This window comes from Apaloderma vittatum, unplaced genomic scaffold (genome assembly GCF_000703405.1).
Source record: "Apaloderma vittatum isolate BGI_N311 unplaced genomic scaffold, ASM70340v1 scaffold24246, whole genome shotgun sequence".
Classification (NCBI taxonomy): domain Eukaryota; kingdom Metazoa; phylum Chordata; class Aves; order Trogoniformes; family Trogonidae; genus Apaloderma; species Apaloderma vittatum.
The window spans coordinates 14,682-30,219 of NW_009722647.1; the positions used below are offsets into that span (position 1 = coordinate 14,682).

The 15,538-nt window shown below is 37.4% G+C and overlaps 1 protein-coding gene across 1 annotated transcript; it reads right to left on the bottom strand.

Moving 5' to 3' along the window:
• Positions 1-4,368: 4,368 nt before the first annotated feature.
• CDC45 (cell division cycle 45) lies at positions 4,369-14,979 on the bottom strand (the record flags this gene model as incomplete). Its single annotated transcript, XM_009871837.1, has 18 exons — positions 4,369-4,515; positions 5,651-5,717; positions 6,477-6,553; positions 6,987-7,105; positions 7,544-7,627; positions 7,915-8,053; positions 8,226-8,387; positions 8,633-8,731; positions 9,110-9,241; positions 9,635-9,754; positions 10,445-10,495; positions 10,884-10,945; positions 11,539-11,587; positions 12,143-12,198; positions 13,281-13,424; positions 14,022-14,159; positions 14,536-14,628; positions 14,920-14,979. Coding segments are annotated over 17 exons (1,650 nt in total), but the record flags the coding sequence as incomplete, so codon positions are not given.
• Between the last annotated feature and the right edge of the window lie 559 nt (positions 14,980-15,538).

Consider the following 15,538-nt stretch of genomic DNA (forward strand, 5'->3'; position numbering starts at 1 on the left):
TGATAGAGCAGATAAAAACATCAGACTCTGAAATACCTCTGATTTACTGCCTCTGCCATAGAAGTGAGAGGCTCTACGAGAACAGTCAGGGTTAGCAGTGGGAAGAAATAGCTAAATTTCATATGGCTCATGAACAGGAGCCCATATCATTGTCGTATCAACCACATTTTCATTTAAGTACCAACAGGTTACTTTCTGCATCGGTGAGTGTAAAGTGATGCATATGGCGAAAAACGGTTAATTTGGTCGACGATCATTTGGACCATTAACAGTCATGACTGAAATTCTGGCATTACAACCATCAGATTGGTGCACTGTAGCTGTCAAAAGGGCATAGTGAGCGTTAAGAATTATTAAACAGAGGGATAGAGAACAGTCAGCACTATGATAGTGTTCCATACCTTGATCACTGTGTGCCTGCTTTGTTCTCCCCTGTCTGAAAGTGATTTAGGGAAGAGCAACAATGGTAATCACGATACAGAACCACTCCTGCAAAAGCAAAATTGAAGTTGTGATAGGCAAGATGACTGTGGGGAATATAAAAATGTTTACAAAATGATGTTGAGGTAGGAAGTACAGAGCATCAAATAAGCCAGCAATTCGCAAGCTGACAAATACACTACAAAGTTGTAGCTTTTTGTACAATACTTAGGTTGCATCTACTCTCCCTACAGAAAATGGTGCAGGATGGACTTTTACCAGGATTCAGGAGGAAGTTATTGAGGTTCACAGACGCTGTGGACAGTTACCAAATAAACAGAAAGCACACCTGGTTCAGGATGTCCTTGAATATGAAGACCGGGCGAGTGCTTGTTTGTATGTGGAAGGAAGTATCACATGTAATTGTTTTGTTTCTATACTCTTCTCTAGCACCTGCTTTTGGCATTACAGAGGTCAAGGTACTGATGAAGCGGCCTGCTCGTCTTCCCCTTGCAGCTGTCATTACCATGTTTACAGTGGTACAGTAGCTCATTCATAGAGCAACATTGTTAGACTAATTTTTTTTTTCTTAAGAGAAACAGTAAAGTAAGAATTAATTCTTATCCACTACACTGCCTTCATGTTGGTAAGGACAAATCTATTAAGTCACTATAGTTCTTCTAGAGAAAGGGATTCACTTTAAGTCCAATCAGATGAGGTCCTTACTGTGCAATTTCAATTATGTCTAAATTTATGACCCCAGAAAGAAAGCAGCCATGAATCACTGTGCAGGAATGGCATAATTTAGTCAGCTTGATCAGCTACTTCAGCACTTTGGTATTTAAGGGTTTTCATTATTTTATTTTCTTAAAAAGCTAAAACATTTTAAAGGAGTTGTTTTATACTTTTATTGTTCTGTAAAACAGATTAGCAGCAGCAGAAATAATTTAAAGAGCTGATTTATGAGGGTACTACTGCAACAAGTTAACATAGCAGAGGAAAAAGAGTTACTGCGGCTCAGATATAATCCTTCGGGAATGTTTCTATTTGTATTCAGACATGGCTAGGTGGAATGTCACCATACATCTAAGAGGGTAAGCCGATTTCTTAGTGCTCTATTTTAAAATGACTCGTTAGAGCCCCTTTTTCTGTTTGGCCAACTAAATCAAAAGCATAATAATCTCTTCATGAAAAGATGTCAAGAGTTCTTGGCATGGAGTCTCTGCCCAACTGTAGGAAGTGGCCATTGTAACTAACCTACACAAGAGAGGTTCAACGAGCCGTTCCAACCACCAGTTCACTGCTGCCCCTGAGCTACTTGTATAGCCCGGCGCTGAGGACTCCACTCTTTGGGATCTTCCTGTACAACGATTCTCCAGGTAATATTAACATACTCATCTACAAACTCCATACCACAGAATAAACTATGCAAGGAGTATCTGATACTGCTTTACATACTGTAAAATGCTGACATGCAAAAGTTTTATCTCTTGGGAGAGATTTCTTTGGGTTTCCACAGAGATTCAATAACTTTCTTTTTACACAGCGTTCAGTATGCCTGACTGATTTGGGCCACGTTTGTACAGCCCTGGGATCAGTTCAACAGCTGATCAATTCTAAAATCTGCAAAAGCATTCCTGGCACCTCCAGTGCATCTCGGGAAAACTAGAATCTTAAAACCCACCGCAACGCAATAGTGGAGGGACGAGTGAAGCTTATTGTCCAAGTAACAGATGCACACCTTCAAGCTAATAGATCTACTGGGATGTTGAAGAGACCTGCCAGGAAAGCAATTACCAACAGGTCCCAGCATAAAAACTGGCTGCCACTCCTCATCCTGCTAGAACGACACCATATGCTGAAGCTGAAGGGGACATATGCTTACAAATTTATCCATTTTTCAAGACATGACAGGCACCTACTAAAACAAACACAGAAATAACCCTCCGCCCTGGCAACTTCCTTCTTCATCGCAAGGCAAGATCTGTCCTTAGCACAGCGGCAGGAAAACGTGGGGCAGTAGAACCCGAGTGCGCTGAAAGGCAAATGGAGTGAACACAGAGTTCCAGGAGAGGGGTGAGGGACCTAACAGCAGTAGGAACTGCTGAGGTGAGGTGAAGGGGCTTACACAGAGCTTCCAACGAGATGGTGCAGAAATTAAAAAAAAACGAAAAACAAATCCCCAGACAAGATGATAAGGGTAATAGATTCCTAAGGCACCCATCAAAACTACTCCCTGCAATGAAAACAGCACTAAATGTCCCTAAAGACAGAGCCAGTAATTAAGCTGAGATGTTACATTCTCATGCTTTTTGATGCCTTCCTCACTTTTTTTTCCATCTAAAGATTTTATACAGAGAGAAAAGAGTGAACTCAGTTGTTTGTTTAGGATTTCCTGATAGCTGGCCACCGAAACATGAGTCAGAGATCCAGGATGTGCAAGAACTTTTATGCATTTACTGAACAAGCAGACTGTGCAAGTAAAAATTCAGTTTCACCCAGCACATATTAGCCACATACTGAAACACACTGTATTTACTGCTACACATACCCGTGTTTTCCTCTGATAATTACCTCCAGAAGCATGAAAGCCCTCAATATACCATAGGGTTGAACTAAAGTTACAGTCTTTTAGCGTTGTGGAAACGGCAGGGATTCTTTTGCGACAGAGAAGTTTAAAATAATGAAATTCCCCATACTCACTCAGCAGTTGGCAACTGAAAGAGAGAAGTGCAAATACTTAGAAGTGCCTGCAAGTGTCACAAAGACTCCTGCTCACACGCTGTAATGGCTTCGCTCTGCTATTAGTGTTCAAAAAACAACATAAGTGTGTTTCCATTTCCAGACTTAAAGCACATTAATCAACTTCAGAACTGCAATGAAATTACTGTACCCCGTGTACAGGCAGAACCCAAAGGATGCCAGTAAGGGGGGCTATTATTTATTGCCAATACTACCGAGTAAACACACAAAACCAAGAGGTGGCACTACATTTGATCTTAGGAAGCACAATTTTTCAGCCATCACAGCTTGGCACAGGGATTTTACTCCGATATGATGAAAACATTTGGAAAAAAATAAAATAACTTTCGATTCAATAAAAATATATAGTTTAATTACCTTACTGTTGGCTACATTTTAGTTACATTTAATATTAAATTAAGCTGTATTAAAAATCTGTACAAAGCATAATCTAATAGTACATAACCTTTACATATTCGTTATAATAAAACATCCAAGTCATACAGAATTGAAGCAAACACCGCAAGAAGAAAAGAATTCCAAACATACACATATACATACCCACCCCAAAGAACAGCGGGCAAGTTCTAAGAAGCCACACCATATCATAGAACCAAAGTAAAAGAAAATCGGACCGAGATAGCGTGTCACCGTTTATAACACTGTAGCCTACATGCAATTACGGAATTTTAGACTCTTTCCAGGAAAATCATTCCCAAAGCTAAGCTACAAATGACAGTGTATGTTTTTCATTTGGTATTTGGCAGTTTCTCAGTGCTGGGATTTTAAAAGCCCTAAAATTTTAAAACTTGTCTCACAAAACAGTTATTTCAATTAAAGAACAAAATCTCAACCTGATAGTACTAAAATCTAGTTTTAACATTCTACAAATTTGGAGAGTTTCAAAAAGTTTCTTATTAAACAAAATAAAAAGTATCCAAAACAATTTAAAAAGAACATTTAAATGGTAACATGATGGCAATATAAATATGGAACTTCTTCAAAACTGTTTTCTTTGTTATTAGCCAGTAACAAAGCTCACAGGAGCATGCCTACTAATAAAAGTCGGTTTGACAAATACGAGTCTAATTTGCACGTATTCCTAGTCGACACCTTTGCCATTGCAAGGATGGGCTGTTTACAAAGAAGCAGTGTTCAATATCTGTGTGCTAAGGTTAAAATCCTTCTGACCTCCAAAGAGGCGGAAAAGCAACAGTCCAGGCCTGTACCAGTACATTTAAGATAAAGCAAGACGATACATCACAACTGCAGCACCATGAACTTTGGAACATCCGAAATAATTTCAGAGCAGCTGATCCTCAGCTTCCAGCACCAGGAGCCAGAAGAGCACCACTGTGTAACGAGGGCAGAAGACAAAACTGAAACAACCAGCAATCAGAGTGTAAAGAAACAAGCAGATGTCGGAAATCTTGGGAGCCATGCACGACTAGGCTGTCTAGCAAACAGTTCAAACTTCTGCATGAACAGAGGAAGTAAGAAGTTTTAAGCTTTGATATCCATTAAAAAAAAGTCGTATTATCATTTGGCTAGGACGACCAACATTTGCAATCTGTCTTTAAAGTCGTTATCTTACTCCTTTTCTTTCGTATATATACCCTAATCTCATGACATTACTTCACATGTTAATGCTCAAGACCAAATCTGTATCTAGGCACCAAAAAGCCATGAGCTATATATATATATATATATATATTTTCAAAGAGTGTTACAGGCTGTATGAACAGACTTTACAGCACAATTTAGATTTGGGCTTCCTCCCTGGGAGAAAGCAAACTGTCCCCACCCATCACTGCAGAATAGCCGCACACACGAACAGATAAATAGGTCATATTTGAAGACGATTGCAACAATTTGACAGTCTCATCAGATACACAATAAAACCTGTCTTGCCCTAAAGTAGGTTTAAACCAGGCTTTGAATGAGTGTGAAATTAATAGTCACAACTGCAAATGAAGTCTTATATCCCCATGCTTATTCCAGATAAAAGCTACACACTAACATAGGCGACAGCCTGGTAGTAGCCTGTGAAAGGCTACTCTGAAAGAAAATTGCGACTTCTACACCACCATCAAAGCCAGGAATGGCACCATTATGGCCAAGATTCCCTTCCAATCTGAAACAAGCCATCACAGTTAAAAGAAAATCTCCGTAATGTAGTATCAGCTACCATTAGCTAGTAACTCATTACAAACAGTCGCTCCTTTTCCAGCTGAAGTTGAAAAGCCACAAAAATTAAAAACAATGAAAGAAAAGCTTATGGATGAGAAAAATCTCTTAGGAAGAAAAAAAGATATTCTGCTTGTGCAAAAATAAATCCAATTGTCTTTGTAAGAAACTCTTCAGTTAATATTTTCACTAGAAGTTGCCACATTTTCATAGACCATTTTAAGATAAAGTATGAATGTAATTTCGTTACTAACTTGATTTGTAAATAATCTTTGAATTAATCCTCATCACACTGTCTTACCATTAGGACAAGAGAGAAATGAGCGCATCCAGAAATTTGCTCCGGTCTTCTGTTTTCAATTCAATTACTAAAATACAAAACATTTTATTACAAGATGCAAATAACTGAAAGATTTCCCACATGTCATACGTGAAGAGTATTAATTCCAAGTATACGCATTTATAGTCTTAATCATCTTTGAGAAGGAAAAAGCAAAACTACTTATCTGGAGAAAAGGCAAAGCACATTGCTTATTTTGCTCTTAGATTTCGGCAAGCTCGGATATCTAGGTGCTCACTATACGACAGAGCAGCCACTTTTTAAAATCAAGGAATATTTCAATATTATGTTCAATATGCATATATGAACACGTACTGTTAAAAATCACCTCTTTTGTAAGCGCATACAAAGGTAGGGAAATCTTGTTGCATAAGTATCTCATTTTTCAGACTGAAGAGTGTATGTCATAACATGAATTCCGTACCTGGTTTGGCTGCTAAATATAAAAACTCTCACAGATAACCTCACCGATTTTAAACTGCAGCGCACATACAAAAATCGTGACTCCATGCGAAACGCAGACCGTCTCACACAGATCTGCGAACGTCTGGCTGTGCAGTTTATAATTTCTGCACAAGACAGCACTTAGAGATTGACAAATACTGTAGTTTGTGTTCACAGCAGGCTCAGGAATAGCAAAACAGATACATACCCTTGACGTTTGCACCTAGGACTTACACAAAGGAGTATCCTGCCCACAGCCGTTATGCTTTACAGAGGCTGCGTAAGCCCTGACCCCTACAGGACTGTTCGGGGAACAGGACAGGCGGCAGGCAGCGCTACTCACTTGACATGTCGAAGTGGTTGTGTAAAGTCCTCGAATTGGTACTGTCTGCAGCTTTCTCAAATGCTCTTCCAAAAAAACTGAAAGATAAACAGAAATACACACGCGCATTACGCAAAAGGATGTTTACTAAGGTTCGGAACACTTTGCTTGCAGAGCATTGAAAATGTCTTCCAGATGCTCTTCATGTGCCACGTAGTCACACGTCTCACACAAGTACAAAAATCGTAACGTTATATATAGGCTTTAAGAAATGAAGTCATGGGTCATATAGTGAACTATTTTGCTCTTTTAAGATAAAGAAATAGTTAAGAGGGAAGGAAAAAAAATGGCAAGGAAACTGGGGAACATCTGTATCTTCTCTCGAAGTATTTCTTGCATGTCATGTGCCAGACGTGTGTTTTTAACAAGGATACAATTCAGTGTTCAATAGGTAGGGGGAGGCTATTTGCCTCAGAGACAGGAAAAGCGGACAGATAACCTTTGGTAAGAACTTTTGAACAATATGCTTACTTCTTTTTGTCAGAGCTTTCTGTCTCTGGAGGAATCCCCACCATGATCACAGTTCCCTGTTCAACATCCATTGGCGCAGCCATTATCAGTGGCAGCAATTTACAGCGTTTGTTTTTTGTCTGGAAGTCAGAAAGCCTCTGTTAGACGAAACTCTGGAAACAATTTCATTTTGGGTCTCCATGTGAGACTGTATTAAAAATACTCAAAGAATACAGCCACAATGAAGTTCAACAGCAGTTTCTTTAAATAATCTCCTAATCTCTTGTTTTTTACAGTAAAAGTACCTTTAAGGACCAGTAGAAATTTTATTTGCTCCCTCAAAATTTACAAAATTACACAAAGATTCTAGATTGTAACTCTTGGTAATGAAAACTCTAACACTGGAAGTCTCCCAGGCAGATATCATTCCCAGAGCAGCATTCACAGAATGTGCTCAAATTATCCAACCAATTATTAAAATTTTCATATAATGTTTTTAATAGTCAAATGCAAGTATCTGAAAGAACAATAACTACTGCACAGACTAGGAGTTACTCAGAAGTTTTTGATTTACTTACAGAACAAACAAACGATTTCAGTAAGTATTTACTAAGCAGGCACAGAGACACTGGTTTGGAAAACAGTTTCACATCTGGGGTTCCCTAGAAAAAAAAGAGTTACTGAACCATTAGAAAAGAGGAGTTTGAGCTCAGCCACTTGACTTCAAAATGAAGCCCTCCCCTCTTTGAAAGGTCTGGTTTTTCCTCTGGGAATTTCAGAGTAGATGTCAGTATTGACCCATCAAGAGATATACTGATATGGATATACAGATACAGCGCAGTATAGACAAATAGAGGGGGTTTTAACCCTCATTAAGTCAAGCAGTTAGGAAAACTGTTATTCAAGTATGATATAGCCAAATGTGACAGTCAAAAACTAGAATTCTGACCTCCATGAGAGAGCAATAGAGAAAAGGCCCCTGAGAAATGACGAGGTTGGTGCAAATACAGCTGGCTACTGTCTGCTGAATGGCACGGAGCTGCTTTTTGGCCAGGTCCAGTCCTTGGTGCAGTTTGTCCAGGTTACCCCTGCAACAGAAAGAACAGACACTTTTGTACAAAACTAAAGCTTTTCACACTACTCACGTGAATATTTTGATTTTTCCTCAGTGGCTTATGAAACATCAATGCATCTTTTAGATACGTAACCCACATTCCCTAAATAAAATTGTCAAAGAGTGAAAAGACATATTTTCAGTACCTGGAGAGACTGTCCAAAGCTTTAATGAAATTAGTTGTTTCAGGCCCCTCTTTCTCTATATTCTCCATGAGAGAAGCTGTTGCATAAACTATATCACTTGCTGAGAACTTGTTCTTAAAGCCAAAGTGAATGCTGAAGGTCTGAACTCGTAAATCTTTCATTCTGCAAAATGAAATAAAATCAGTAAAGATTAAGATAATTAGCATTGACCAGCCAGCTCCTCAGTCCATTAACATTACGAACACAAAGGCAAATCATACCCTAATACTTGCAATGAGCCTGGTATTACTTTGTCAATATAAACTCCACATTTTTAAAACAAGATGTTACATCCTCTTCATACAAAAATATCCAAACTTAATTGAAAAGTATTTTCAGATAAATCATTTATATTTAAAACCATTTACCCAAACTTGCTTGCCGATTCTTCAATCATTTCTCGAAGATTTTCTTTCAAAGACATGTCCATGGAATTAAACTTCTGTTTCACTTGCTTCAAAGGCAAACTAAAAACAGAAGGAAAAAACATATTGATAGATACGCCAGAATAAACAAATATTTTGCCTTCCTTTCCTGAGGCTTTCTTAATATTAGGCAATTTAACTCAAGTCTGACTAAGCTTGTTTATATGATTTTTTCTTTAATCACTGAAGAGTGGGTAGGAGCAAGCATAGGTTACTTACTAACCTACTGTTCTGTAAAGGCACACAGCTGAAGTATTCCTCATACACCAAGAGAGAATTTGCATAACTCACCTACTCAGAGCCCCACAATCATATTTAAAATACAGCTTGTGAGTACTCAGCTCGTTAATTCTCAGTGTTTTCCCGTTAATTCATTAACAAATATATCCTTTAATCAAGACCCAGATTTTCATAACTCACCCCATATCAGCCAAAAACTCCTGGAGCCTCTTCTGCCCTTGTACGGACCAAAGCTTAAGGTTGGCAGAGGTATATGAAGTGTTACAAAGACTTTCATACAGAGACCAGTGCTGATAAAGCGCCAGGCGCAGACTGAACAGGAATTATGGCAAATAATTATAAATACATATAAACACATTTAGAAATAGTAAAAAAACCTCCACAAACCAGTAGGTAAGTCTTCAGCTGCCCTTGCATATTGCATCTCTGTGCTATGTAAGCTCAAGTTAGAAGCTCCAAGTGCACGGAACACAAGACGAGCAACACCGTCTTGAAACTAATTCTGACAGGTTGAGCTGAACTGCAGCTACACGAGCCACTGCGGGAGAAACTCATGTTCAACATCCAAACAAACTTCCATTTCTTTTAGTTCCATTCCCAGCAGCAGAGATGGTGCTGGGATTTTTATTTTTTCCTAGATAAAATCTCATCTGAGCTTCACCACGTGGATAGAGTTCCTTTTCCCCAGCTCTTACGCAAGGATACTCATATTCGAAGGCTATTCGCATGCAGTCAATGGACAGAGAATTTTCTTCATCCTCGTTGCGGTGGTTATGGCGAGACACGTGACGCTGTAGGATTCCAATATCAGTCACATACTTCATTCTTAAGCAAAAAGAAATCTGTCACTTTCTTCTTTTAAAAAAATCCAATTTATTAAAAAATGTTTGTTCAATATTCAGCCATATACCCAGGCAATTAAAGCTAAAATAAAACCAATACAGAGAGACAGACTGGCCAACGAAATTACTTATTACATTTATCTCCTTAAAAACATCAGTATCTTAGTAACAACAGAACACCAGAATTAGAGTGTACTCATTTATTACTAGAACTCTGATTGCATCTAGTAGGAAATAAGAAAAGAAAAAAAGAAAAAGACAATCTGGAACTTAACTAAAACTAGAAAGAAAGCTGAACATACAGCATTTTTTCCATTAATAAAAATGCATCAAGTTCATAATTATGTAAGCTACTATTTAAACTTCATTTCTGCACAGATCAGAAGTGATTGTTTTATCATTTTGAAAAAATAGTTAGTTTAAAAATTCTGAGTAGTATAAAAGGGAGATGAAATTTTTCTGATGTATATTCCCATTTCTGGAAGGCATCAGATCACATTCAATCATTAAGATATTTAATGTCACTGTTTACTAATTATCTTGCATTATATTAATTCCTGTATGTTTCTTGATCTGTATTAATTGCTATTAGTTAATCCTAAAAAAGTTTTTAAAAACAGATAAATAAATAAAAATGCATAAAGATAAATTGAAAAACGATAATCTTTCTTACTGAGTGATTTTATCTTGGACCCATTGATCAGTTAGGCCAACAATAGCCCACCTAAAATTGGGGGGCAAAAGGAGAAAAAAAAAAAAAAAGCAGCTTTAAACAAAAAGCATTCCAGTACAGTATTTTATATTTAACCCTCTAGGATGTAACAGATTAAGTCAGAAACACTGTTTACCAGCTGTACATCAGAATGAATAACAAAGCCTTCTATACTATTATTCCCCCTGTAGCAGACACACACAGATAGCATCACCCTCCCTTCCTCCATGCAAAAATCCATTGGTCACTTGTAATTCATTTACAACGTGTCCTCCCAGCCCAGGCACACATCCACTCACAAAAGCCCGTACTGAAACCAGACAGTTTGGGGAAAGCTTGCGTCTCTTTATTTGGGGTTTGAACTGCTTAGCTCCTATGAAAAAGGATGATGGAAACATACCACAACATGTCGTTCAAGTCTTTAGACATCATCCACGCCAGATCGAACATCACCATCGCAGACTATAGGAGGGAAAAGCAAAACGACAGCGTAAACACAACACTCCCACTTCAGCAACCCAACAGAACAGTTACATTTGTCAAGTGCAAGCATGTTACTAAAGCCGCAAAATCACACTTGAGCCCGACAATTCTGCCAGTGTCTTACTTTCCCTTAGGAGAAAGAAAACCAGGTAGAACAAAAACTGTCTGCGGCTCTGCAGACCTGCATTATCTATGAAGCAGCACTTCAAAATGTAAAAATAATCAGACAAGAGGATGACTGACGGAAAGAACAGTTTCTGTGTCCCAAGGGTTATGTTTGAAATATTCTGACACTTGGAAAGGCAAACAAGCTCCCTACATGCTGAGAATATTTTGTGCACAGATACTTTTATCAAGACCCCAAAAATTTACAATGTCATGAGTTTTGGTTTTTATACCAGCATTAAGGATATCCAACAAAAGCATTAATAGTTCTGGTTTATAACTCTCCTCCACCGTTGACATTAGAGTAGCCGCTGTGGCTCAGCTGGCTGTTGTCTGCCAGCCTACCAGCATTATTTCTAGGATGTAAAATTGGGTAAAATTTTAATAGCAAACGAGTTCATACTTACTGAGGTCCCATGGTATTCGTATTGCTCATAATCAAACAGAATTTCTCGTCTAAAAAGGGGAAAAAAACCATATTTGAGTAAGTGGTGAAGTGGTCATGGGATCCAATTAAAAATGTAAGCCAGGAATTGTGAAATAATACTTAAATGTTATCTTAGCAATTAAAAAAAAACAAAACTGGGCTCGAAATTGTTTTTCTACAAGGCAATTAGATTTTAATAGCAACGTGGAAGTCACACTGAAATGTACTTATAAAGTAAGAAGAAAAGTTTATTGAATCATTATTCCTCATACCCCATTTTCTTATCCAATTTGTTCCTGCACTTTCCTATTGACAACAGTGGGATTGTTGAGAAAACCAGAAATTTTACCCTAAGATAGGCAGGGTAAGAATACTACAGGTACTTAAAAGGGAAGCAATGCACCTACTGCAAACCCAAAGGCATATATCACTATTTAAATCTATCCTCCCTTATTTTCATATAGAAACTATTTCTCTCCACGAAAGCATCTTGCAAATCAAGCAGCATAGCATCATGGGTTTGTATTCTCAACCGATTTTAGTCAAAGAGAAAGATCCAAGCAACATAAAAACCCCAAACACACCTGCGTGCTTCCCATTCTCGCCTCTGTCGCCTTTTCATTGTTCTCTCTATTATATCCTGTAAAGTAATTCCGGTGTATCATTATCAAATATTTTTACAATATTTTTACAATATTAATTTAAAATATTTTTACAATAATTTATTTACAAATATTTTTACATTTTTTAATTTTTACAATATTTTTTATCAAATACTTTCACTTTTGTGAAGTCTCAGCATCTTCGTGTGCTAGCGTGTATCTAGCTCACCTTCACAAAGAAGAGGCCCAGTACACAGCATTTTCAACACTAACAACACTGCATCCTCCCATTTCATAACATAAAAATGATACTGGTAAAAAAATAAAGAAGTGATAATTAATGAAGCTCCGAAAAAGGGGCACCCACTGTATATTTAAGCTCCATAAATAGCATAATCAGCCTGGAAACTCAGTAAGATCCTGGTGAAATATTTAACAGATTTGAGAATAGCTTTTGTGTATCCTATATAAAAATCTTCCTTTGCCTTTCTGATACCTGCTTTTGATGAGTTAGTGTGCTTCATAGATTAGTAGGAAAAAAATGTACAACATTAACAGAAAAATAATATGAAATACATATTAAATCTGAGAATTTATTTACATCTAATTGTCTGTCAATATTGCTAGCCTTGTGCCTTTGCTTCCTTGTATGGTATAAACAGAAAATACGCTACAAATAACATATGGCAAATTTAATTTTTTATGTCTGCTATAGCATACTTTTGTTAGTTTACTGCTACAAAGTGAGACAAAATGTATTGCTAAATTGTTTGTGAGCTCCGATCTTCTCAAATAAGTATTTAAAAAAAAATTATATCTAAACAAGTTATATTGCTAGACTGAAAAGTCCAGAGCCCACGATCAGAGAGAGAGCTCTTCAGTTCACCAGCTACACAAAGACAACATTATGCATAATCAAGTTCAAAACATCTGGTTTTTTTTTTTTTTTATAAGGAGAAAATATTTCTGTGCAGTTCAGACAAATAAACATTTTGTACCTCTCAAACTCTACTGGTCATAGTGGATTATTTTTAGACCTTACACATGAATTTTTGATCTAATGAAACATAATTTTTAATCTCAAATGTCATTATTATGATGATATAAAGCAGAAACAGACCTCTTCAAAACGTCTACGCTTCTCTGAAGGTTCTGACCCATCGCTTTCATTCTCCGAGTCCTCTTCTTCATCCTCTTCATCTCTGAAGATATCATCGTAAGCAGGAACATCGAGTTCATCGTCTTGTTTAACTAACAGCTTAATCTAGCAAGGGGAAAAAAAGCATTTTAAATAAAGTATCTTATTTAGTGACTAAAATATATTTCAAGTGGCAAACAGGAATACTTCAGATACTTAGTAAGAGAAACTAAAAAATAGTTTTGGCTGTGATTGACTCCTAGCATAATACCACTGCTTAATACTAAGACCTATTTATATAAGAGTAAAAAATATATTCCTTTTTACAGGCATTACTCAGAGAATTATCATTTATTTAATGCTTGTTAGAAGTCATGTTTTCAAATAATTTGTGTTTAAGAGTCAAATTCTAAGTGTTGCTAGATGCCAAGAAATAACACATGTTACATTCTGGCGGATGTTTATCCTCTGATTTGTAGCAGTTTGATTTATAGCGACAGCATTAGCAGGTGCTTACTGCTGACAGCTATCACCCTGCTAACAGTATCGATTTTATTACTGAAAACTTTTTTTTTCTGATCAAGTACATTACTACCGCAAATATTCATTACTATTGCTTCCAGACCTACCAGCTAACACCATAAGCAGTTTTGAAAAACCAGAAAAATCACTGCACCACCCACCACCACACAAAGATTTTTATTAAGAAAGAAAACCGTTTACCTGTGTGTCATTGTAAACATTCACTACGTTGATAGGTCTGTGGCTGTCACATACGAAAAAAAACGTGTCTTCTTCAGGCTGCAAGATCTCCAGAAGGTCAACATTGGCACCACAATTAATGAGAACAAAATATTTGAACTGCAAACAAAAGAAGGAAAGAAAAAGAATGCTTTTTACTTAGATTAGCAAGAAAAAACTGAAGACTGGAAACACCTTTGCAAAAATCTCAAAAAAATTGTACGACAATATACCGAAATCAGGCATCTTGGACATCCAATACCATCACCTTTTATATTGCAACATGTGAGCAAACTGAATTTGACTCTGTCAAAATCAGAGCACGTTAGTTTGAGATGATGCTGACAAATCTGTTACTGGTATGTTGAAATTTAACCACTGGTTTGAGGTAACCAATTATAATTAGTTTAAGAGCTGACATTTAAAGTTGGGGAAAGAAAAGAAGCACATATCTATATAAGGAGAACTGCAGCTTAAGTTTCCAGTGTTTTTTCACCTGATCTTTGTGCTCAAGAAAGGCAGTTTCAAGTTCTTGCCACCCAGATACCGGGACGAGGGTATATTGCACATGGTCACACTGAAACAAAGCCTGAAAAGAAGCAAATGGCTGTTAGCAATGGTGAGGGGAAACACCCTCTTCTACAATGCTATGCCACGCTGTAATTCTATTCCATACAAATCTTGAAGATATCCCAAACGACAAATCTAAATGAACTTTGGGAGTGCGACTTCCCAGATTTCAGTGTTATAACTCATGGAAAAAATAAGTTAAAAAAACATGTTAAACCTTCACTCCTTCCCCAGTTCAAACTTACTTAAATGATCCCAGGGCATTTTTTATTTTACTGTCAGCCTACAGCAATAGTGAACAAAGACTTACTTGGAGTATTTTACAAGCACATAATGCATCGACGTCCGAAGCAACCAAAAGAAGAACACGCTGCAAAAATCACAGAGTAACAATATTAATATTGTAACATAGGTGACAAATCTAATGTGCTGGTATGAGATGTGTAGATCACTGGGAGACCAGAAAAGTGAGAAAGTGACCTAGAGATCATTATAATCGTAAACCAAGATTGATTCTGAATGGACAACAGCAACCAAAAATTCATCCGTTGGGTCCCTGTAAACAGGAACGATGAACAACTCCACGTACCCCTAATACGGCTGCTGTTTTGGGGAAACGTGATTATTCCGTTTTTCATGACCATCACACAGTTTTGAAGGTTGAAGGCTCATCAGCGCTGCAACCAGTTGTCCACAGTGTGCCTGGAAAGGCCTGAGTTCTCAGCACAGAATCCCCAACAGTTTGGACTAAAGAAAATACGTAGAAAAAATAGGAGCAACTCTCAAAATAACCTTGATTTAGGCAAAACAACTTATCTGGTGGATTTTTTTTGATGTATGTGTTGGGTTATTTTCTAAACATATTTTCCTCACAGGTGGCGATGCTGAAGGAAACGCTTTCACCTCCACAATCCACAACAGCGCTTCAC